Source organism: Acomys minous, assembly GCF_964271855.1.
Source record: "Acomys minous genome assembly, chromosome: 1".
Taxonomy (NCBI): domain Eukaryota; kingdom Metazoa; phylum Chordata; class Mammalia; order Rodentia; family Muridae; genus Acomys; species Acomys minous.
The window spans coordinates 124,198,473-124,223,814 of NC_140483.1; the positions used below are offsets into that span (position 1 = coordinate 124,198,473).

General features: G+C 38.1%; 1 protein-coding gene and 1 long non-coding RNA gene across 2 annotated transcripts in view; one reads left to right on the forward strand and one right to left on the reverse strand.

Annotated features, from left to right (window-relative positions):
- The window catches only part of NECAB1 (N-terminal EF-hand calcium binding protein 1), a 155,341-nt gene that overhangs the window by 71,117 nt on the left and 58,882 nt on the right, over window positions 1-25,342 (reverse strand). Inside the window, exons 4-5 of the mRNA XM_084760026.1 lie at window positions 15,455-15,480; window positions 9,778-9,875 (exon numbers count right to left, since the gene is read on the reverse strand). Of these exons, the coding sequence (XP_084616152.1) occupies window positions 9,778-9,875; window positions 15,455-15,480 (124 nt within the window). The remainder of the gene's footprint in view (window positions 1-9,777; window positions 9,876-15,454; window positions 15,481-25,342) is intronic.
- On the forward strand, window positions 1,693-5,687 carry LOC311594047. The gene is made up of 4 exons (XR_014777926.1): window positions 1,693-2,276; window positions 2,946-3,054; window positions 4,065-4,310; window positions 5,510-5,687. It is a non-coding gene; the product is annotated as an uncharacterized lncRNA (long non-coding RNA).

Here is a 25,342-nt window from a genome sequence, read left to right on the forward strand (position 1 = left end):
CACACACACAAAACTGCTATAGGAAAATTATTGGAAAACACTTCAAGATACAGACATAGCCACAGACTTTCTGAAAAGGATTCCAGTAGCATATGAATCAGTATAAAATTTGACAAATAGGATTCCATAATATTAAAATGCTCTGTACAACAAAGAAAACAATCACCATAGTGAAGAAGTAATCTTAATAATGAGAAATAAGCTTACCATCAGATGAAGGATACTATTTAAACTACATAAGGAATTGTAATATGTAAATACCAGGACACAGCAAATCATTCAATAAATGTGCTAACAACCCCTAGGTTTCTCTTCAAAAAGATCCACAAATAGCCAATAAATATTTGGAAAGATATTTAATATTCTTGGCTTCTAGGAAAATGCAAATTAAAATGATTTTGAGATCCTGTCTTATCCAATTCAGAATGGCTTACAGCAAGAAATTAGTGACAACAAATGTTGGCAAGGATTTCAGGGAAGAACCATTGTTCATTGCTGGCATCAATGTATATTTGTACAGCCACTGTAGAAATCCTTGTAGAAGTTCCTAAGAAACCTAAAAATACAACTACCATATGTCTAAGCCTATACCACTCTTGGTATATAAGTAAAGGACTCTAAGTCAATACATCATGAAATACTTGTACACACATGTTTATTGTTGCACAACATCCAAGAAATGAACCAGTTTACATGTCTATCTACAGAAGAATATGTAGAGTAAATGTGCTACATACATATAACGGAATTTCATCTAGACTTAAAGAAAAATGGAATTATGATATTTTCATGAAAATGGATAGAACTGTAGATTGTCATGTGAAGTAAAAAAGAAAATCAGAAAAATAATTGCATATGTTTTCTCTCCTGTGAAGAGGCTAGCTTTATGTGTGCCTGTGTATCTATGTTTATGTCATAAAAGTAGAAAGATGAGTTTGAAAATGGAGGAAGAGATCTTAAGGGAGGAGAGAAAAGTGAAGGTCATATGTCATTTGAAAAGAAAAGTGGGACACTTAGGCTGTTTCTAGGTTGTGATTATTATGAGTAAGGCTGCTATGAACATGGTTGAGCATATGTCCTTGTCATGTGGTGAAGCATCTTTTGGGTATATCCCGAGGAGTGGAATAGCTGGGTCTTGAGGTAACCCTATTCCCAGTTTTCTGAGAAAATGCCAGGTTGATTTCCAAAGTGGCTGTATTCTCCATACCTGATCTTAAGCAGTACTATAGAGAAACAGTAATTAAAACAGCATGGTACTTGAGTGGCAATAGGCTGTTAACCAATGGAATTGAATCGAAGACCCAGAAATAAATCCATACACATATGGACACTTGATTTTTGACAAAGAGGCCAAATCTATTCAATGGAAAAAGGATACCATCTTCAACAAATGGTGCTGATCTAACTGGATGCCTACATGTAGAAAATGCAATTAGACCCATATTTATCACCATGCACAAAACTCAAGTCCCAGTGGATTAAAGACCTCAACATAAAATCAGAGATGCTGAATCAGTTAGAAGAAAAAGTAGGGAAGAGCCTGGGACTCATTGCACAGGAGACAATTTCCTGAACAGAACACCAACAGCCCAGGCTCTAAGGTCAACATTTAATAAATATGACATCATGAAGCTGAGAAGCTTCTGTAAGGGAAGAGATACTGTCAACAGAACAAAGCAACAGCCTACATTACAGACTGGGAAAAGATCTTCACCAACCCTACATCTGACAAAGGTTTAATATCCAAAATATTTAAAGAGCTCAAGAAATTAAACACCACCAAACCAAATAACCCAATTCAGAAATGGGGCTCAGAACTAAACAGAGAATTCTCAACAAAGGACTATCAAATGGCTGAGAAACACTTAAAGAAATGCTCAACATCTTTAGTCATCAGAGAGATGCGAATCAAAATGACTCTGAGATTTCATCTTACACCCATCAGAATGGCTAAGATAAAAAACTCAAGTGACATCACATGCTGGTGAGGATGTGGAGAAAGAGGAATACTCCTTCATTGCTGGTGGGAGTGCAAACTTGTATAATTTACACTATGGAATACTACTCAGCTATTAAAAGCAAGGAAATCCTGCAATTTGCAAGCAAATGGATGGAACTAGAGATGATCATACAGAATGAGTTAACCCAGACTCAGAAATGCTTACATGGTATATACTCACTTATAATTGAACACTAGCCCAAAAGGGATGTCCTATGAAAGTCTTCACTTACCAGGAGATTGGGATAGATGTGAGGACATCCTATTGGGACTCTAGGTAAGAGAAGTATGGGAGAATGGGGAAAAAGAAGGATTCAGAGGGTCCTCGAAACCTACAAGAAGAACATCATGATGGGCAGATCTGGACCCAGGCGGGGTCTACTTAAACTACTGCACCAATGAAGGACAACACATGCAGTAAACATTGAACCCTTACTCAGATATAGCCAATGGACAGGGCATTATTCACTGTGTAGAGAATGGAGACAGACTCTAACACGAACTCTGGTGCCAATATTTGACCACTTCCCCTTGGTGGGGAGGATTGGTAGCACTCAGAGAAAGAATAGGCAGCCTACCAAGATGAGACTTGATAGGATGTGACCATATGGTGGGGGAAGAGGTCCCCTTCAGTCACAGACCTAGGGGAAGGGAATAAGGTGAAAGAGGGAGGGAGGAAGGAATAGGAGGATACAAGTAAGAGGATAACAGTTGAGATGCACTCTGAATAAATTAAGAGAAAAAGAAAAAGAAAAAAGGAAAAAGAAAAGAGGTCCTGACTTGTGTGGTGATGGTGATCTCAAAAGCAGAACAAGAATGAGGGGGAAGATGGAGAAGAATAGATAAAGGTGTGCTGGGAACTTAACCTAGGTCCTCCACAAGAGTAGCAAGTGCTCTCAGCCACCAAGCCATCTCTCTAGCATCCTCATCTTCATTTTTCTCATAGGTACTCAAACACTGTGTTGGCAGCAGAGAAGAACAAGTAGCCCTAAGCTGGTCACTTAGGTACAGGAAGTCATGTCAGCCCCCAGGAATAAGGCGGGGCTTCAGCAATGGTAAGAAAGTATCAATACTATTGTTATCAAAGGAGAGGCAATACAAGTTCTGAGCAGTCCAGACTTTGCTGTAGGCTCTGTGCTCTACCCTCTCAGCTACCACCTTGTTGATAATCTTTGCATGGATTATTCACCTCAAGTATGAGAGGTGGTGGGGTCTTCTGCAGAGGAGTAGTTAGTTTCTGGGCCAGGAGTTATGCAGAGTTCTTCATGCTTGCCAGGGCCTCCAATAAGAGGACTGTGCCCTAACAATTCCATTGATTGGCTTTTCTAAGAGCCTAGTGTTACCTTTTGCCAAGTACTGGGCAGAAGTCTGCAGAGAAGGTTCTAAAGCTTAGACTGGATCAGAGCTTCTCTCTTGGCTACGTCTATGGCCTCAAGACCCTTCTGTTGTTTCCCATGCCTGTGATATCCATGGACTCCTCACTATACACATTCACATAAAAAAATAAAAATAAAAAACGAGGAACAAGTGGACATGAAATAAGCTGTTTGGAAAATATTTTACCATAAAGTCCAAGAACTAACTTCCATTTTATTTTAAAGAACAATCGGAGGATAATAATGAAACAACAAAAGATGGAAATGCCATATCATTCAAGTAGAATGCAAGGTTTATCTCCAATACTTTGAAAGTCCTATTGCAGTCTATTTAGGAACTTGAAATTATACAAGTTCATTGTCAATTGATCAAGTCATTCTCATGTCAATTACTAGTCTATTTTTACCACATGAATATATACCCTAGGTGTAACAGATTATATGACTCTATAGATGGACAAGAAAAATACTTAGATAAGGTCTTCAAAAACCTCAGAGTCTTACAGAATATGGCATTTAAAGATTTTTTTTTATTGTTTTAAGGATTCTTTGACAATAAGATAGGTTAACTCTTGGCAACACCCAGCCTACCTCAAAGAAGCTGATGAGGATCAAAAAACCTTTTTATGGAGACGGCTTCAAATGTGACAAATAAGCCACTGGACAAACTGTCCTCATTTCTTCCACAGACAGAATTCTGCCTAAAAATGGGCAAGGTTGGATGCAGGCACAGTCGACGGCCAAACTCTGCCAAGACAGGGTAAGCAAGTCCTCAACAGTTCATGCCTCACAAATATGTCTGTCAGATATTTTGGGCCAGAAGGCTGAAGATGATGTTCCAATGTTATAGAGAGTTTTGGGTGACTGAACAGCAGCAAACTGTCTCTCATTTTCCCATTTTGGAAGCTGCTAACCTGCACTTCCTGTTTACTCAGGTAACTAATTTTATTCCTTCTCAAGTCTCTGATTGAGTTGAAGACCAAATAGTTTAGTTTTATAATTAGGCTTAATTGTTTAGAGGTAAAGATGTTTTTAGGTCTAGATAGATGTTTTAAGTTGACAGAGATGAGATATGATAGATGTTGATTTACATTCAAAATTTTAGACTCACCAAGATAAGAAAATGTGTTCTTCAAAGTTACCAAACAAAAATAGCTAAAACACTATAAATGTAAAATTATTATAATTTCTGATTGTTTCATGGTTCTTCTTGCTGTATGTGGTTTATTTTATATATGTGTCATAATGTAAATATATATGTAAAAAATAAAAAATATATAAAAAAAGATGGAAATGCCTATCTTCTATGTGCCTAAATGGGCACTTCCATATTTGACACATCACTTCAGTTTTCGTATTTGCCTGAAAGGAGGGGGTACTTTTTAATGATAAAACCAAGAATCATTAATATTTATTCAGTTTTGTATTGAAAATACAACTCAGAAAAACAGAAAAAAGAAAGAAAATACAACTCAGAAAATACTGCAATATTTAAACAGTGAGAGAATTACAGGTCTCGGAGATGCTTAGATGCTAAATACTAGCAAATGTGGGTACTGGAGAGGGGGAAAGTTTGAAGTCAAGGCGTCTAGAGTTGACTCTAGAAAGGGAGTGATCCCAAAGGCAGCTATAACAACCAAGGATGACAGACATCTGACTGTTCCAGAAATTGACACTAATTTACCCAAATATTAAAGATATTCTGTAAGATGTCCTTACTTATAATTGAGTTCTAGATGAAAAACTTCATAAGCATATTTTAAAGTAAAAAATCCTTACAATAACATTCAATATGGTAACTGTCACATCCTAAATATCATTTCAAAAACACTGTTCTTCATTTTTGTTTTTAATAACCTTCCAAGCCTTATCAATCACCCATTAGGGAACATCCCATATTTGCATACCAGCACATGATAAACCCTTGTTTCATCATAATTCTACATTTCCATTTTGGAGTTACAATCACACCACATACTGATGCTGTACAGCAGCTTGTTACTCACTCTGTCAAGAAGTGACAGAAGGGAAGGGAATCAACCAAGTTTGTCAGTATTGGATGAGGGTTCTGCTTTTACAGAGGCGTGTCAAATGCGCATTAGGGATTTCACCTACTGTGTTTTGTTCCAGATAGGTATGCACAGTTACCTAATACAGCCCCTGAGGACCATGTGATGGCTGGATTAAGGAGAGGAAAAGGCCATGGCTCACTGTATCTCTCCTGGGTCACCTCCTGGGGCTTGAGTTAAACAGACCTCATTTTTTTTCCTCCTGTGATACAGCAAACAGATGTGCTGCCAGTCAAGATATCACAAATGGTTTGTATTTCACTTTTTCTTCAAGACCATAATGTAAGTCCTTCCTACTGAGACAGTACATTTCGTCTGGATAAAAATATACCAGGTTTCTAAAAGAGAAATGCTGTCTGCCGGTCAGCACACTTCCTCACGCTGGCAGCAGGGAGAAGATAACAGGTTGCCGGTGGCTTGAAAGGTTTTGGGATGCCTGCATTTCATCCATCTTTAAGCTATCACACTAAGATATAATTTCTAACTTTATTTTCTACAATTTCACATTTTCTTTTATTAAAAATGTTTTCATAGATCGAGCAGTATTACATAAATCAAACACATGTCAATGCCAATTTTTTTTTTCAACTTAAGACATAAAAATAAAAGATTGTCCTTGGTTTAAATGTAACAAAACTTCATTGCATTAATGCAAGAAAAAGTGAAGAGAACAGGATGTTAGTGCATATTTATATGAAAATATTACCTTTTATCTTCCTACTAAAAGAAACTTGAAAGCTTCTCGAACTTAGAAACATGTTTTCTACATGGAATTGAAGTTTTTAGATTAAAAAACTGTATGAAAGCTTCTTTAACTAAAACATTTATTTAAAAAAGCAAGAAAATTAAAAATTGGGAGGACCTTTCCATGGCTTATGATAAGTGTGACAAGTAAAATAAATAGATCAATAAATAAATAAATAAATAAATAAATAAATAAAGACATTGCTTTTATTTCCTACAGCAATATTTTTAAATTACACAGTTATTGTTACTCATTGAGATAGTCAATAGCAACAAACAAGTGGATTTTGTAACAGAGGTGAAAGTGTGTAGACAGGGTAGCAAGTCAAGTTCTGAATGAGTCCACTAAAGCAAAGACCTAAAGAATGAATGGAAAAGAACAGTCATGCTGTGTTAGCTGATTTCTCTCTCTGTTGTCTCCACAGATCTAACAAGGACCAACCTATGAGGGAACAGATTTATTTTGGCTCACAGTTTGAAGAGACTGTGTGCCATGCAGAAAAAGGCACAGTGGCAAAGAGAACAGCTACATGGTGCCAGAACTGGGTGGCTGGGACTCTTTACCTTCTTAGATCTCACAGAACAAGAAGCAAAGAGCAGATAGGAAGTGGAACAGGGCTGTAAAACCTTAAGGACTGCCCCGAGTGACTAACTCCTCCAGGCAAGTTTTGTTTTTGTTTTTGTTTTTTCATTATAAATTTATTTATTTATTCACTTTACATCCCAGTCATAGCCCCCACCCTCCTCTCCTCCCAGTCGCATCCTTCCCTCCTCTTTCCACCATCCCCTATTCCTCAGGAAAGGGGAGACCCCCTACCACCCACCCCAGCTCATCAAGTCACATCAGGATTGAGTTCTTCCTCCTTCCCTGTGGCCTGTCAAGGCTGTCCTGTCAGGGGGAAGTGATCGAAAAGCAGGCAACAGAGTCCATGTAACAGACAGCCCCTGCTACCCTTACTAGAGGACCCACATACCTAATGGAGGGAGGAGACACCCACCCATTCACAAAAACTTTGATCCAAAACTCACCCTGCCTACAAGATATGCAGGGATAAAAACAGAGCAGATAGAGCAGAGATTGAGAGAATGTCCGACCAATGCCTGGCCCAACCCGAAACCCACCCCATGGGAGAGAACCAACCCAGACACTGTTAATGACACTCTGCTATGCTTGCAGACAGGAGCCTAACAGAGTTGTCCTCTGAGAGCCTCCCCTCAGCAGTGATTTGAAACAGTTGCTAAGACTCACAGTCAAACATTGGGCGAAGCATAGAGAGTTTAGTTGATTTTTATGTGTCCTAGGCCTGAAACAGCTTTGGCTACCAAGTCAAGCATCAAACTAGTATGAACAAAGGACTGCCATTTCTCTGTCCCTGACTGATATAAGAACACTACCACCAATAAGGTGTCTCTTCCTCCATTGCCAGGGGCAAAAGGTAACATTAAAAATGTTATTTTCCTGCATAATTCCTATGTTGACTCTTCTGTCTCCCTCTCTCTGTTTTTATTTCTTTCTTTTGGTCCTATTTGTATCTCTGGCTTCTCTATAAGAAATCTGGTGACTCTTCTTGACAGATTACATACTTAGCAGTAGGTAGGTTAGGGAAATGTTCATCAGTGTTAGAGGAAAGGCGATACTGCCAGACTATAACCTTTATGAATCTTTAGTTTTGTCATTTTGCATTGTTGGGATTGTCTGCCTAAAGGGTACATTGCCCAAACTCTGAGAGGTTAATGAGAAGAAAACTAGATGCCTTTTCATTTATGATGCAAACTTTTACTTAATCCCGCAACTATGTCTAATACTGCCCCAGACGAGAGATAATGTTTTACCCTTGGAATATCTACAAATTTCAACCGTGGTTGACAAAAAGCCACTGCTGAGTGGAGGATGAGGTCTGAGAGTCCAAGTGGTTCTTACATGACTTTCCAACTGGTCACTGTCCAGCCCTACCATGACTCTTCTTGTTGAGGCAACAACTATTACCACAGTTTTCTTAGTCTCTCTTCCCCTATTGAAATCCATGGCTGATTTTCCCAATGGGCCAAACAGTTCAGTGCCTCTTCTGTCAAAAGCTTGCCTTTATGTCCATGTGCTTTGGTGTTTCCAAATTGCCATAAATGTCCCTGTGTTAAAGAATTTTGTTTCAGTGGCTTTCATGTGGCTTTAGGAATATCAGGATTCACTCATTGTAGAGATTTGTTGTCTTTATTGAAAAATTCTATGTATGCTTTAAAAACATTTTACTTGCCATGCATTTTAAGTGCTAATGCACCACTTAATTCACTGACCATTAAAATGTTAATTCTGTTTCTTAATTTGAACATAGCAGTCAACATTAAATCACTCTCTAGGCTTTAACATATTTTTCTTCAACTTGTGGATACCGTATACTCCTGGCTTGCCTTAAAATTCCCGTTCCATCCTTAGCCTTCCTGGCTCCTTCTCTTCCTATCATCATCAAAAGCTGTAATGTCTTATTGAGCAGGGTTAAATTCTTTCCTCATTTTAGTTATTTCCCTTTGTCCAGATGATACAACTTTATTGGAACTCCAATTCAAGATGTTACTGATAATAAATCAATTTCTTTCTCTAGTGGTTTGTCTCCTTTTAGACACCATAAAGGCAGTGTAGAGTCAATAAAAGCTTAGTTATTACACACTCATAGCTGGTCCGCTGTCAACATTCTCTCATGGTAAAGTCACTACCCAAGTACCCAAGCTAAAGATTAAATTTATCTGGAATACACCCTTATTTCACCCCATGGATCCAATCTTTCTCCAAATCCCATAGCTATTGTACCAAACACATGCAATTCATTTTCTACTCTCTATATTTCCCACCAATTTGTACTCCAAATACGAATCTCTCTCACCAAAACTGGTTAACTAGCATCCTTATTCATCTTGCTGATTCTACGCAGGTGTATTCTTATCTTAATTGCAGGCTAGTTCTCATGTACTTTTTCAGAAAGATGATCGAGCTTCCATATTTCTGCTTGAAATACCCTCTTATCTGCATTCTATATGTAGGGTTATATCCTTAGCATTGGTGACATCATGAAAGATGTGGCCCTGCCCTAATCCAGTTTCATCTCACATTGTGTCAATCTCTGATTTTTCTGAACTTTAGCCTTACTATTAATTTTTATTTCCTTGAGTGGCCTAGGCCATTTCTGACACAGAAATTCTATACATGATGTTATCTCTCCTTTGTCTAATGACTATTGTCTTGACTTTCAACTCTCAGGTCTTATTTATTTCAGTGTGAACTAAGTTTTCCATCTTGGGTTCCTCTCTGTTATATAATAATGCATTTAATTACATACATGCATTCCCACCATATTAAGAATTGCCAAAACAGCTTTGGGCATCTTTGTTCTCTCAGCACAAAATAGTCTCCAGTGCACAGTTAACACTAGTCATTGTACTGTGAATGAAGAATACAGTCAATATTAAAAAGAATGAACCATCACTGATAAAAGCAATCTATATTTTCATGATAAGTTAGGAAATGCATATAATTTTAAAGACACTATTTTTTCAAGGAATGTGTTGCTCTAGAGAGTCATCTTTGACACTTCCTTACCTTCTTTGTTTTGCCCATTGCCTTCAGGATGGAGAGATTCAAGTCTTCAAGAGCAGCCAGTACATTCTCATATTCACCCAAGTGCTGAGAAAAATATTCTGGGAAGTAAAAGTATTAAAATAAAATTATGCTGGAGTTTAGATAGTCATAAAACAAAAACCTCAACTGACAACTTACTTCATAAATCAGTAAGCAAAATGTTGGCTCTAATATACATGAAAACTTGAAATCTTTCAAATGGAACTAAGGTAGCCATATCCTAATTTTACCAGAAAAGTGAAATAGAAAAAGAAAAAGAAGCCTAGCTGATTATAATTACCCACAAAAGTGTTCTTTCTTACAAAAGGGAAAACATGACTCAGGGTGTGATGACAAGGTTGAGTCAATAAAATATTATTCTTGACAGTATATTATTACAGATCCCACAAGGATAGCAATTTGAGAAAAATGTAAAAATTTTTCTTCTAGAAAACATTTAAGAAGGTTAGTTTTCCTTAAGGTATGATGCTGCAAATCACAAGGAATGCCAGCAATTTATTTCAACGGGACAAAAGTCATGCTTATCATATTCTCCCTTGCTAGGAATAAGTAAAGCCTTGGAAATTATGATAAAAGTGAAAACATGGCACACAAAATAATTTCAGATTAGTTGAAATGTAATATAAAGAGAAACTTCATTTATAGAACTCTATATATTTCTGAAATCAGAGACATCCATTCCTCACAAACCTTCATATATTAGAAAAAGCAGAACTGTCATGTACTATGTAACCATTATTACTCGTGTATATCATCTACAGATGAACTACTATTTATTATTATATTTCTGTAATGTATCATAGTATTTAAAAATTATACTAAAATGATATAAACTCACATGCAGATTTCAACTATTGGGGTACACTGTACACTGTAACATGTTTGTTGAAAATTGCTTTTATTAAATTATTTAATACTCCAAATATGGCATTGTTGACACTGGTATTAACAAAGAAGAGGCCCGAGATGTAGATCAGTTCGGTAGCAAGCTTGCTGAACATGCACAAAGCCTTGGTTTCCATCCCTGTGCCATGTAACCCTGTGCCATGTAAGCCATGTGTGGTGGTGTATGCCTGTAAACTCAGCACTCAGGAGCTGGGTCGAGAAGGGTCAGATATTCAAGGTCATCCTCAGCCACATAGAGAGTTCAAGGCAAGTCTGAATTACAGGAGACTTTGTTTCAAAAATGAAAGAACTAAAATACTTGGGGAGTTGACTGATTTTGTAGACAATGTATACGCTTCTCTGAGAATGAAAAACAATGAAACATAATCATCCTATACTCTTGCCAAAATGCAGTCTACACAGAAATAGATGAAAAATAATGATCAATTTAAAAATCATATATTAGATTATGCAAAGTACATTCTTGATTTTGCAATCTTTAGAAAACATTGTGACACATCCTTTTTAGGGATGGATTAATAACCTAATAAATAACCTAATAAATGATCATTTTTTTCTTTTGTTTTGGTTTTTTTAGTTTTTTGAGACAGGGTTTCTTTGTGTCACCTTGGCTGTCTTGGCCTCGCTTTGTCGACTAAGCTGGCCTCCAACTCACAGCAAAACTCCTGCCTCTGCCTCCTGAATGCTTGAATTACAGGCATGTGCTGCCGCACCCAGCTACAAATACTATTTAATTAAATAAATAGTATTTAACTATTTAAGTCTTGGTTATGTTGTTAATTTTCTGATAGAGTTGACAAAGGTGTTTGTTATATGTTTGTAGTGATTGTGGTAAATAAAATCTACATGGACATTACCCAATATGGACATTACCCAATATGCAGTTAATATTGCTGTGGGAAATCCATAAGATGGGAAAAATGTGTATCATGATAGAAGCAACATTAAGTTGAAATAGGCAGCACATAAAAAGGAAAATGCAGAAAAGATAAGCTTGTTAATTAAGATGCCTATGGAGGTGGTTTACATATAAGTAGTAAAAATTCATGTTTTAATACAAAGGGGTTATGATGAGAGAAGAATCTATTTTTAATTTAAAAAAAAAAAATAAAGAAACCATCAGCCTGGCGGCTTCAGATTGGATCTTCCCCTTCTTCATTCATGTATTCGTTCATCTCAACGCACACATAGTTAGAGAGGTTACAACCACATTGTAGGTGATATGCTAGCTAGCAATGACTGTAACTCTGAGAAGCGAGAGAACTAGCTACAATGCCAGCCCTGGATAACAGCTTGAGCTGTGAAGCCAACCAAGGTGTTGAAGGTCAGTGTGACTGAAGCTCTGTCACAACAAGATGCTATGACCAGAGGCCAGAGAGGAAGCTGCACTAGCCAGGAGCTGTTGGGGGAGAGTCTGATGCATTTTGATGCTAATAACTGCTTGCTGTCTCTGGGACCCACCTTTTAATTAATAAAAATCCATCCCACCTGGACAGGGCAAAGGAGCTAGAAGTGTGGCTAAGATTCTCTGGCTTAGGGGAGAGAGAGGAATTCTGGGAAGAAGAAGAAGAAGAAGAAGAAGAAGAAGAAGAAGAAGAAGAAGAAGAAGAAGAAGAAGAAGAAGAAGAAGAAGAAGAAGAAGAGATGAGGAGAGGGTCCCGAGAGGAGAAAGAAGGCCACCATGGGTTAGATGGAAGAGAAACACATGCTGGCATAGATGGAGATTCGGCCCAGATGAAGAACATTAGCAAGTATTTGGGATTATGGATGGGAGGTAGCTTGACAGAAGTCATTAGAAGCAGATGACATAGGATTGGGGCAGGTATGTGGGGCAGGAAAACTACTATGGGAAGTAGATTAGAGGATTAATGTCTGCCCTGCCCCAGGTTAACTAAGGCTATTTTAAACTATAATGTGTCTTTATCTTGATTGGTTGCTAGCAGGGCATACTAATTATACTGATCATAATGATAATTTAAAAACAATAAGCATTCGTTGATTGGTGTTCTACCTTTTATCCTCAAGCTGAGATCAGTGTTCTTGGCTGTCTGTGACAGGGTCCTTCAGCACTTCACTGCTTTTGCTTCTCTGTGGATCAGCAGTTAGAACTTGCAAACACTCACCATCTCAGGCCCATTGGCCTGCTGACTCACAAATGCGTTTCCGTAAGACACCTGGTGATTTATGGGTACACTTAAATCTTGGAAGTATCACTCTAGGGAACTTGCTGGGAATTGATTGTTATTAAAGTCCCATCTGCTAAATCAGAAACCTTAAGTCTAAGCCCAGAAATCAATATTTTCTATGGATTCTACATATTATGACATGAAAATTAAATTTAGAGTGGCCCTGTGCAACATGTAAGTAAAGCATTTTGAAGAGAAGAGTGGCATCCTACAGCTTTTCTCACAGACTTGACCTGGGTGTGATGTAGATGGTTAGGGAGTGATGGGGAAGTTGTCAAGAGGTGAGGGCAATGATAATTGTCAGGAGGGTTTTCATCATAAACTAAGGTCCAAGAATCTGACCAAGGTGTGGAGTAAAGGGAAGAGGAGGAAATGGCTGATTTTGGAATTATGACCTATTTATTCCTGTCACTACCATTCATATTTATTCATTAAATCACAATGACAGCATGTGCTAGCTAATTGCATTTTATCACTAAATCATGTCATTGAAAAACAATAGATTTGGAGCAGATATTGGCCACTCGAAAGTCTTGTCTTTGGGTAACAAGAATTATTTTCTGGGGAAAATAAAACCCATTTTATTGAAATACATGAATGATTTCCATGGATTTGGAGGAAAATGGTCAAATAGCATTTATCAAAAATTTAGGACCAGCTTTTCTCCGTTGATGTGATGGACTTTGGGAGAGCAGCCCCGACACTGGGTATAATGGAAGAACAAGATGCGCTTCCCAAACAGATGCTTTAAGCCTGTTACCTTCCAGCAAGGAAGCTGGCTTCTCATGCATATGAGCACATCACCTCCACTAACCAAATGCTAACGAGAGGTTAGTTTCTCCCTCCCCACTGCACGGAATCAGTAGTGCTGGATGTTGGATTTTCTTCTATGACTCAGTCTTCTAAGTTGAATTTCAGATCTGGCTTAAGAAGAACAAGTGGGCCCAGAAAGCATTCTCTGCTGACTCTAAATGATGTCCACAGTGTGTTCCCTGGTAGTGTCTCTGTGCTTGCAAACCAGAAAGAAAAAGAAGTCAGTGAAATGAGAGACAAGGCTTAATCCCCTGTCACCTGAAGAGCTCAATCAGAACGTTCCAGTAAAGACTATTCTAAGGGGTTTGATCGGTGTGTGTGAACAGCCCAGAAAGCCCTTAACAGAAAAATATGCTTTGAAGAACCATACATAACCAAAATTCCCTTTCTATCCCAGTGGTACCTTCCACGGGCACCAATGGCACTTCAGCTTTCATGCTCACATGATGCAACATTATTCATTAGGATGTTACTTACGTATTTTTCTCACAAGTTAGACTGCAAAGGTATTTTAAAGTAATATTTTAATAGTTTTGAGTTTTGGATCCCTACTTTAATTAACAGAGAAATTAAGTAAAAGCTTAATGAGTCTGACAGCTAGATAAGTAGACTCTGTAGCTGGTTTCTATGGGAGAGTGCATGAAATTTCCTTTGTCAATCAAGCCTCACTCTCCCACGCTTACAGGGAACTTGGATGAGATGTGACTTGACATATTTTACTTGCCTGCACTGAGGTCTCGGTGCTGATTAAAATTCGACTTAAATATTTATTTTTATAGTCACAAAATAATGGGAAATGAAGGTGCAATATACAAATGAAAATGCCTGTCCTACAGCAGAGAAGAGGATTATGACAGGACTATGAATCTAATCGCTGGATTTTAAAAATATAAAGAAATTCTGTTGAATCGAAGCCCAATCAGTTCTCTTGCTAAAAGTGAAGGTGGTGACTGGAGTGAACTCTAAAATTGTAAAACTTCTACCGTAGCCAGGAAATATTTGTGATTTCAATGTGAGTAGCCCTAAAAACCTTTCTGCTAACCATCTAACTGTCTCAGGATGCCTAGATGATAAAATCGTACTTGTGCAAAAGTGTTATTTGACACATTCGTCTTAAAATGCAAAAACATAAAACTTGCCATATTCAGAGACATATATATCCATTTCAAGTTTAGCTGTTTCAGAATGCTCCATTTTCACATCAAATAATACATTTCACATTATTTACTTTCCCACATTTTTAAATCTATGATTTCTGTTCCCAGCTACAAAGATAACAGAGATAAATGAAGAGGCTGGTAGATTAGGCATTTGAAAACATTTCTTTTTTCCCACTTGTACCTTTTTTTAAAAATGCATTTAAGTCTCTAGAATAATTGCACAGATATGGAACAAAGTTATTTTTGTATTTTAAGGCTACAGCTTCGGAAAGGCTGCAGTATAATTATGAAGCAAATGGAAAAGTTGCATTAAGCTAGCAAAAAAATCAGTTTCTATAAAACTGTTGCACAATCCTGATTCTCTTTTCATGAGCAAACTAAGTAGGCCCAACTGTTTAAGTAACATACGTGACAGAGCCAAAATCAAGGATAAAGAAAAATCCCCAGTGACTCAGACTGATGTTTTACATTACTCCAGGACTAAAATTCCAAGGTGTGAGGAATTGGTCTCATCACATTTCCCCCTTTCTAGATAAAATTAACAACACTTTGATTAGTCTTAAAGACACTCACCACATAGTTCTTCTGTGTCAAGATTGCTGAAAAGAGAGAAAAAAATATTATTTCTTTGATAATGCTTTTTTATTTATCTTTTTATTTCACTGCTTAGGACTGATACATTCAAAATACCGGGATAAAATGTTAATAAATATGATATGTAACTGTCAGAAGAGTAATGCTATGGCCATGGACCAAGGACCTTGTGGTACAGTTATCAAAAGATACTTTAGTATTAGTCAGTCAGTCACCTCACACCTCACACATCATCCATGGATACAACCCTCACCATTCATTTGGGTTTCTAAATGTTTAAATATAATCATTCTCCAATCTACATAATTATATAATGGATTTATGTGGCTAGATAATTCTTTTATTCATTCCACATTGTTGAGTAGTTGAACATTATATACTGATTATGTTAGAGTCAGTCTTGAACAAATAGTTCTGTATTTATGCTTTTTCTTTTTAACATACTAGAAAAATCATACACAGTACCAAAGGACATAAGTCCTTGGTCCAGAATCCTTGAGTCTAAATTTTGACTCTACAATTTACTGTCTTTGTGATCTTGGATACTTATTAGTCAATAAATCATTATAACTAATCACATTATGAGAAAAAGGAAAATCATAAAAATATTAGCAATGGTAAATGAGAATTTAACAATAATTTGATTATAATTCATATTTTAAAAATTGGAATAAGAGGACTAGAAGCATACCTCTTAAAGATTCAAAGTATATGGGGGGGGTAAACTAAGAACATGCATTTGAAAAATCTTAGAATATGCACTTGTTGCATGTCAAAGTTCAATGTATGGCTTCACAGGCAAGTCTTCCAGGTGGGAGAGATGCTGCCATAGCATTCAATCACCAGCTTTAGCATTCCTTGCTATGCAACTAACTCAATTTTCATTATATGACACTGGATGTTCTATCTTGTATTTGGATATTTCGTTACTTCAATGCATGTTTTTGCCACCAGGCAGGATTTATAGGGATGGCTGTATTAGTTTTGGTGTGGGCTCCTCATCAGTTTACTCCACAAGCACATATTGACATGTTAGACATTACTCTAACTGCCATTGATACCTGAGGCTCAAATGCATATCAAAATGAATCTATTAGATTTCTAGTCTCTTGGAGCTCAGTGCAACTCATAGGCCACACGTGGTGCCATCACTCAGGAAGCAGAGGCAGATAGATCTCTGTGCATTCAAGCCAAGCCTGGTCTACATAGAGAGCACCAGGACAGCCAGAGCTACATAGTGAGACATTATTTCAAACACACATGAAAAGAAGTAGACTCATATGGCAAATAAGTAAATTACAATGACTCGGTTGACATAGGAGAACTAGAGAACTGGACTGAGAAATCAAAGAATGTATCTCAGGGTAGAGCAGGTAAGTTAAAGTTCAAAGGTTAAACATCAGTAGAAAAAGTAGATAAACAGGAGTTATTCTGGTTAATTTTTTTCAATAAAAGTTAAAGATGTTATAACCATTGAGATGTAACAAGAATAAATTAATAAAAAAAAAAAAAGTTAAAGATGTGAATAAAAATTCATTCAATTTCAGGGAACTAAGCTATTCCTTTGGCTGAAATGTAGGGCATCGGTTAGGAAACAGGGCTGAAAAACACCCCAAAGGCCTAATACAGCAATTTAAGAAGTTCATTTTTAACTTGTTATTAAATTAGAATCACAGGAAAATCTAAAGGTGAGTAGCTTGACTAAATTATACTTACTAACTGGTTGTGATTAGGTAGCGGCAGAAGGAAAGCAAGGCACAGAGCGTGTTTGCAAGTTCTTAAAGTAGCCAGGCTGGCTGATCTGGGTGGAGCACATAACCCAATGGGTGTGCAGCCTCATTCATGCAAAGAGCAAGAGGATATATTTGTATTTACATTAAACTGTAACCTTTACTTTCTTTTTGTACTGCTTACTTATATAACATATAAACAAAGCATGTCTGGAAATCTATATTTGGATTATAATCTCATAATACAGGCTTCCTTAAGACAAATTTCTCCAAACCTCTTTCTAGGACTCCAATTTTTCTATATTAACTAATAAGGGAGTGAAGTCAGTAGCAATTTTGTGCACTAGTGATAAGGAGCGATGAGGGGATGGGCAGGGAAAAACTGATTCTTGTGAAAGGTTTTGATGAGAAACCAACAGAATGCTTTAAAACGTATAGGAATCATGGTTAGTTATTTCAGTCACTTTATAGTATCATTATAGGATATATGATTTCCCCCCTGACTGTTACTGTTTTCATAGAACTTTAGACTTGAAAAGGGCACTAAAGGGCACTAGTTTTGTACTTGTTTTCTTCAGAATGGTTCACAGGTTCATAATGATATTTATTTTGAATTTCCACAAGAATAAACAGCTGCAATCTATTATTGAAAATTAAATTACTTGGAATACAGTATAAAGTAGAACAGCTAGGAATAGGGAACACAGAAGCCCTGCTTCCTCTGTATTACCAAGTGGCACTTGTCAAGTGTTGCAGTGTTCACGGCTCCGACGCGCCTGCGTTCTATTGTTTTTGTGCCTTGCTGTTAGTAGTTGGTAGGAAGCCATAGCTCTCCTTCCAGCAGGCTTACATGGATAAATTATAGTAGGACTTGTTTCAAAGCGTGATCTGTTCCATCTGACAGTAATTCGGGATTTTACAGGCTTCACAAGCTACAGATGAGCCTAGAGGGTACCTAGTAGGAGTTTGTTGCATCTTTCCATGTTTACAGCAAAAGGTCTACTGGTGTTTTAGCAACAGCATCGTAAAGTGAGGCGGGGAGAGGGCTGGTGGAAGGGGGAGAGAGCCAAATGGAAAGAATGGATGCTGGTTGAACAGTACACATTCCTACAGAAACAGAACCAGAGGGGCGATAATAGAAGGACGCTTCTCATCTTGCTGCCAGAAAGGAGTCAAATTCAGACACACAGGTGTCCATGGCTACCTGACTGGCAATGATGAAATAAAGACACAGCAGCCACATGTACATGCAGATGAATAGCTGCATAAACTGTGTGTTATCACAGAGTCTCAATGTCATGGCAAAAGTATACAAACATCAAACCATAAGCAATTTGCCTATATCTATATGTATTAGTCAAAAACTTATTTTTTTTTTAACAACTTGGAAGAAGTGAATAAATATGCGAGTAGTGGCCCACGCTGCTCCTAGGTGCTAGAGCTTCGTGGAGCTTTGTTTCTTCTTTTGTACCTTTTTGAACTATCATTGTATACAATCATTACATTTACCACGGGGATGATAAATTTTGAGGTTGGTCTGAAAGATGTCAGGAAGAACCAAGGTAACAGATGAGGATCAAAGTTTTTCTGCGCATATACAACTGCCTGTGAGCCTGCTTAGCAGAGATGGCATTCAGTCTGTCCGTTTGGACCTGGTACTTGATTTTTGCCAATACCTCCATTTCACATTCTGGGTATAATAAACAGTGGCATACTAGACAATATTTAATGGCATTTATGTGCAACCTTGAAACTACTCGAAATATTGCTCTATTGTGTGGTTCTGAGGAGTATATACTCTGAAGATACCAAATTTCTGCCTCAAGAAGTACATTTGCCACTGAGCGAAAGGGATAACATCAGGGCTCTGGGTTCTGGTAATTTAAGATTCCCCAGTTCTCAGCTTAGGTTATGCCTCAGAACAATTTGATATTCAGAACAACATTATTATTATCTCACCCAGGTATTTTCCTACAGAATTACCTGCATTTTAGCTCAAAAATATGAAAAAGGATTGTGGCTGTCTCATTAAAGATGCCGTGCTAAACTCCTCCTTCGCTGTTCCTGGTTATATTAGCTTCTTTATAGTTTCCTCCTTTTCAAAATGACAATTTCCATCTCCTAGCTGTCTTTGTGGCAATCATTAAACCCAGGGTTCATGCAAGAATCTGAACTCTCCTAATATTGAGGCCAATTAAACGCAGACTGTTTTTATACATAAACATGTCTCATGTGTGGGAGATTAGCTGGAGTTAAAAAAGCACATTTTTCTTGAGCTACAAGTTATTGATTTACTCAGCCATGACATTCAAGCTATTTTTTTTTCCTGTGAAGTGTAGTGAGCTGGTTTGCATCCTTAAAAATAAAGTCTTTAAAGATACATCAAATTAAGATGGAGGTAATGACGCATTAGTGTGTACGCTAAGTGATTTCTTCTTTAGAAGAGAAAAGGAAGAAAACATTTGAGTATTGAGACCCAGACACAGAGAGGATTTGTGAAGACTGGCAGAGATCAGAACTGCTCTGTACCAGCTGAGAAATGCCAACCTTTGCCTGCTACCACAGGAAGCTGGAAGAAAAAAGGAAAGGTTCCTCTCTTAATGCTCGAGAGACCAAGGTCTTGCTTAGCCCTCATGTTGGACTTCCAGCCCTTGGAACTGTGAGAGAATAAATCCCTATTGCCTTAAAGCACTCTGTTTATGGCATTATTTTTCATAGCAGCTATAGGAAACAGTCCTGTTCTGATGTCCTACGTGGGGTTCAAGTAGCCAGGCGCATGTTTTAGTCTCTGTGTCACTTCACTGTCCTTTGAGTACTTCATGAACTCAAGAGCTAATTTAAAGGCTAAGAGCTACCACACCACATTATGGTGAGAAATGTAAACAGATAGAGCCGCTAACATACATGGTGCAGTGAGCACGACCTTTATGCTCCCCAGGCTCCTTCCAGGAGCTTCACTCCTCCACATAATGCCTTTGTGACCTACATGCCACTTTCTCATCACGGAAGTGATGCTCAGTCTCCCGTTGGAAATACCCATCCTATCCAATAAGTGAACCATGGTGGCCAGATTCTAACGCAAGCACCTTTCTTTTGAGAGCTCTTATTCTCTCACATGGGAGTCTGGACTCCAGGTTAGAATGTGGAGTCAGCTGCATTCAGAACAGTCAGCTACAGCAAGAAAACAAGGTGAGGATTAGATAGGCTGTTTAAGAATACTCACTGGGAATGTTCCTGTAAATTCACCAGTTTTCAGACTTACTAAGGAGGAAATCGGGAGCTCTAGGCTCCATGGCACCCCACAGCAAGGACTAGCCATCATTCCCTGAATGTACACATACCGAAGCAAGTAACTTCCACCAGGCACAGATTCCCTTACCCCTCTGCTGAGCTCTATGAGATGCAAATGATGGCCTTTGGACTGAATCCATCATTGTGGACCCAAAAGGAGGGAGAGGGACTGCAAAGGGACATAGTGGTCAGAAGAACATGCAGGAGGAACCTGTGGTTCAGAAGACAAGGAGTAGAGAGCCATCAAATGCAGACCTTAAAGGGCAAGTACAGTGCGGTCTGGAGATGGCCAGTTTGCAACTCATACTTAGGGCTTTTGGCACTGTGCAGAACAAGGGTTCCAATCCCTCTCTGAGATCTAGAGCCTTGGCAATAGCAGGAAATAGAATCAGGACTCCGAGAAATGAAGCATCAAAGTATAACTAGCGCACATACTGGCTTGTATCCAGATGAGCACAGATCCTGAACAAGCACATGAGAGGGATGAAGAAGGATGTAACCCAGGCTTATATGCAAACAAAGGAAATATGAGGGTTTTGTTGGGAGGCCACACTCACTCACATAGAGATTGAGATTGCTTATTTTAAAGTCACGGTTTAAGAAAGCGGAGCTAGTCGACACATTTTGGGGCACACATGGGTCAAGGTCATGCAATGCATTTGTCAAGATCTGAATACTGGACAGGGATGTCTCTGACTATTAGCTTGCAACATAAAGTTCATCTGAAAACAAAAAGAAGGACACTTTGTAGTTATAACCAATTAAGTTTGTCCCCAAAGGTGCTCGCCTTTCTTAAACTAACAAAAACAAGAAATTATGTGTGACTAAAGAGTCAGAGGGAGTTTATAGGCTCCTAGCCTACCTCAAAGAAGGTGATGAGCATCAACGAACCTCCTTACGGAGATATTTTAAAATGTGGCAAACAAGCTACTGGGCAAAATGTCCTTGTTTCTGGCACAGACAGAATTCTACCTAAAAATAGGCAAGCTTAGATAGAGACAGCTGAACTCTGCCAAGACAGGGTAAGCACGTCCTCAGTAGTTTCTGCCTCAAGATATGTCTCAGATATATTGGGCCAGAAAGCTGAAGATGATACTCCAATGTTATAGAGAGTTTTGGGTGACTGTTCAGGCAGCAAACTGTCTCTATCATCTTCTCATTTGGGAAGTTGCTAAACTGCACCCTCTGTATACTCAGGTAATCAATTTTATTCCTTCTCAAGTCTCTGATGGGGTTGAAGACCAGATAGTTTAGTTTTACAATTAAGTTTAGTTGTTTAGGGATTAAGATGATTTTAGGTCTAGATAAATGTTTTATATTGATAATGATGAGATATGATAGACTTTGATTTACATTCAGAAGTTTAGATTCACCAAAATAAGATGTTTTCTTCAAGGCTGTCAAATACAAATAGCTAAAACACTATGAATGTAACATTTATATATACTTTGTGGTTCTTCTTGCTGTATGTAGTTTATTATATATGTGTAATAGTATAAATACATATAAAATATAATAAATAAATAAATTTTAAAAAGAGACAGAGGAGGGCAGAGAGAGAGGCTGGCAGTTATATTTGCAAGAGACTAGAATTATAATATGGAAATTGAAGCTTTTAAAGGTGAGGCAAGTGGAGGTTAGAGGCCACAGCAGACCAAAATAATACTAATACTAACTAATACTAATACTAATACGAATACTAATACTAACACTAATGGGAGAAGCAAAGGCAGAGATACAGGCTGGAAGAGTGGGAGGAATTTTTTCTTCTGAATTTGTTTTTCTTAAGGAAGAAATATTGGTTTATACTTCAGCCTGCTTTTTAGTTTGGAGGCTTCTCAATCTGGCTGAATCTTGGAACCACCTGGGAAATTTTCAGAGATACAGATTTCCAGGCCAAACCCACAGAGAGAGTGCTTTGGGAATCAAGGTACACCCCAAAATTTCTCCTTTAACAATTTGCCAAAGTGATCATGTTGTCAGCCTCCACTTCTCAACACTATCACAAAAAGAATGTGAAGCGTTTCCCAACCACTGAATGTAACCTACAAAGAGTATCCCTTGTTCTGCAAGGAGGGCTTAAGTTTATTATAATTGTGTACTCTGCTAATCTAAGCCCGATAATTATATACACAGCAATATACTATCACTCCTTTGTTCAGATTCATAGAGAACTTCTTTACACCCAGAAGGGGGTGAGACCTTACTACATAAAAGATCATTCCTAGTGTCACTACAACATGTGGCCTTCGTCTGTCTGAAAATGACCTCTATGTCTAGTGGAGACACCTAGCTTTCATGAATATTTGCCAGAGGACTGAGGATGACTCTTAAGGTCTCTCTGCATCATTTTCCTTAGGGCTATTGTCATGCATTAGGTCAGTTGCTGGTGATAATTCTTAATTCTTGAGCCTCGGATTCTCTGGTTTAGTTTTTGTAGCCACCTTTAGGACCTTTTCATTAGAACATTCTACTACTACACATCCCTGCACTTCTCAAACTTTTGTTAATGCTGGAGACTCAGTCAAAGAGCTTGTTAAACTGTAGGCTCCTGGGCCCTATGCCCAGAATGTTCCTACTGAGCAGTTTATCTCAAGTTTCCCACAATTGTGCTGCGGTTTGGTGGACCACAATTTATGCAGCAGTGGTTGATGTCAGCAGGTACATTTGAGCTCAGCGTAGCTTTTCCTTGTTCCAAGTTAGATGCTCTAAAAAGCCAGATGCTTTGACCCACAAGCGCCAACTGTGAGACAGTGCATTCCCTGCCTCGCATGTACTAAGTTTTTCTCAGAATATCTGCGAGTTTTCTCAATTTATTCAATTACTCAAAAGCAGTCTGACTTTAGATCCTGCCTTTAAAAGATTCAAAACACACAACAGATACAGTTCTACTCTAATATGTGGTATTGTACCCATATAACTCAATTATAATATATAATACTAGGTTTACTTCCAATACTTTGAAAGTGCTATTGCAGGCTGTTTAAGATAATTAAATAATACAAGTTAATTGTTAGTTGATCAAATCATGGTCATATCAATTATTAGTATATTTTTATCCTAAGAATATACATGTTAGGTACAACAGATAGATGTGATTCTATAGAAAGGTAAGGTAAAATAGTTACATAAAGTCTTTAAAAACCTCAGAGACATACAGAATATGGCATTTAAAGATGTTTTTATTATTTTATTAACAACAAGACAATTTAACTCCTGGCAATACCTAGCCTACCTCAAAGAAGATGATGAACATCAAAGAATCTTCTTATGACTTCAAATGTGGCAAACAATTGTGCTACAGACAGAATTCTGCCTGAAAACGGGCAAGCTTGGATGCAGGCAGAGTCAATGGCCAAACTCTCCCAAGACAGGGTAAGCAAGTCCTCAATAGTTCCTGCCTCACAAATATGTCTGTCAGATATATTGAGCCAGAAAGCTGAAGATAATGTTCCAATGTTGTAGAGAGTTTTGAGTGACTATTCAGGTAGCAAACTGTCTCTGTCATCTTCTCATTTTGGAAGCTGCTAACCTGCACGCTCCTGTATACGCAGGTAATTAATTTTATTCCTTCTTAAGTCTCTGATGGGTTTGAAGACAACATAGTTTAGTTTCACAATTAAGCTTAGCTGTTTAGGAGATAAGATGTTTTTATGTCTAGACAGATGTTTTAAGTTGATAGAAATGAAATATGATAGATGTTGATTTACATTCAGAATTTTAGATGCACCAAGATAGGAAAGATGTTTTCTTTTTTTTTTCACTTTTTTTCCTTTATTAATTTATTCTTGCTACATCTCAGTGGTTATCCCATCCCTTGTATCCTCCCATTCTTCCCTCCCTCCTCTTTTCCCCTTATTCCCCTCCCTTATGACTGTTCCTGAGGGGGATTACCTCCCCCTGTATATGCTCATAGGGTATCAAGTCTCTTCTTGGTAACCTGCTGTCCTTCCTCTGAGTGCCACCAGGTCTCCCCCTCCAGGGGACATGGTCAAAGGTGAGGCACCAGAGTATGTGTTTTCTTTAAGGCTGCCAAATACAAATAGCCAAAACACTATGAATCTAACATTTATATAATTCCTGATTGTTTCATGGTTCTTCTTGCTGTAGGTAGTTTATTATATGTATATGTTTATTAATATAAATGCATATGTAAAAAATAAAAATACCTAATAAAAAGATTCAAAATACAATTCAAGGCAATTTTCTTTAAGTGATTTTTTTTAAAAAAAAGTTTTTATTGATTCTTCATGAGTATCCCTTCATGCACTTCAGCCCTGTTCATCCTCCATCCCCTCATTTCTTCCCTTTGTCTTTGCAACCTCTCCTACTAAATAAAGTGTGTGTGGCCACACCCACACCCACACTGACACCCACACACACCACCACCACCAACAACAACAACAATAACAACAACAAAAGCATAGAAAACATGTCATTGTGGAAGCTGTAATGTGTCACAGTGTGTCCCACAGCATATCTCGCTGTCCACACATCTTTATTTGCAAATGTTCATTACAGCGAGTCATTGGTCTGGTTTGAGATCTCTGGCTTCTGTGACATCATCAGCCTCCTCTTGATAATCCTGTTGTTGCCCTGTGTTATTGAGATTCTGCTGCTTTGGATCAGCCGGACTGAATTTTTATGCCTCTTAACCATTTGCAGATGATACAGATTTTGGGGTAGGCCAACTCAGAGCCATGAATTTGGGCCTGGGTGGTAACCAAGCTGGTCAGCCTGCTGGCTCTCTCTATGTGCATTACCAGGGAGAGCGCCAGCTAGGCCGCCCAGTGCTGCCATTGTCAGAAGGCAGGGTCAGCTCTCCTGTTCTCGTGCCTTAGGGTCT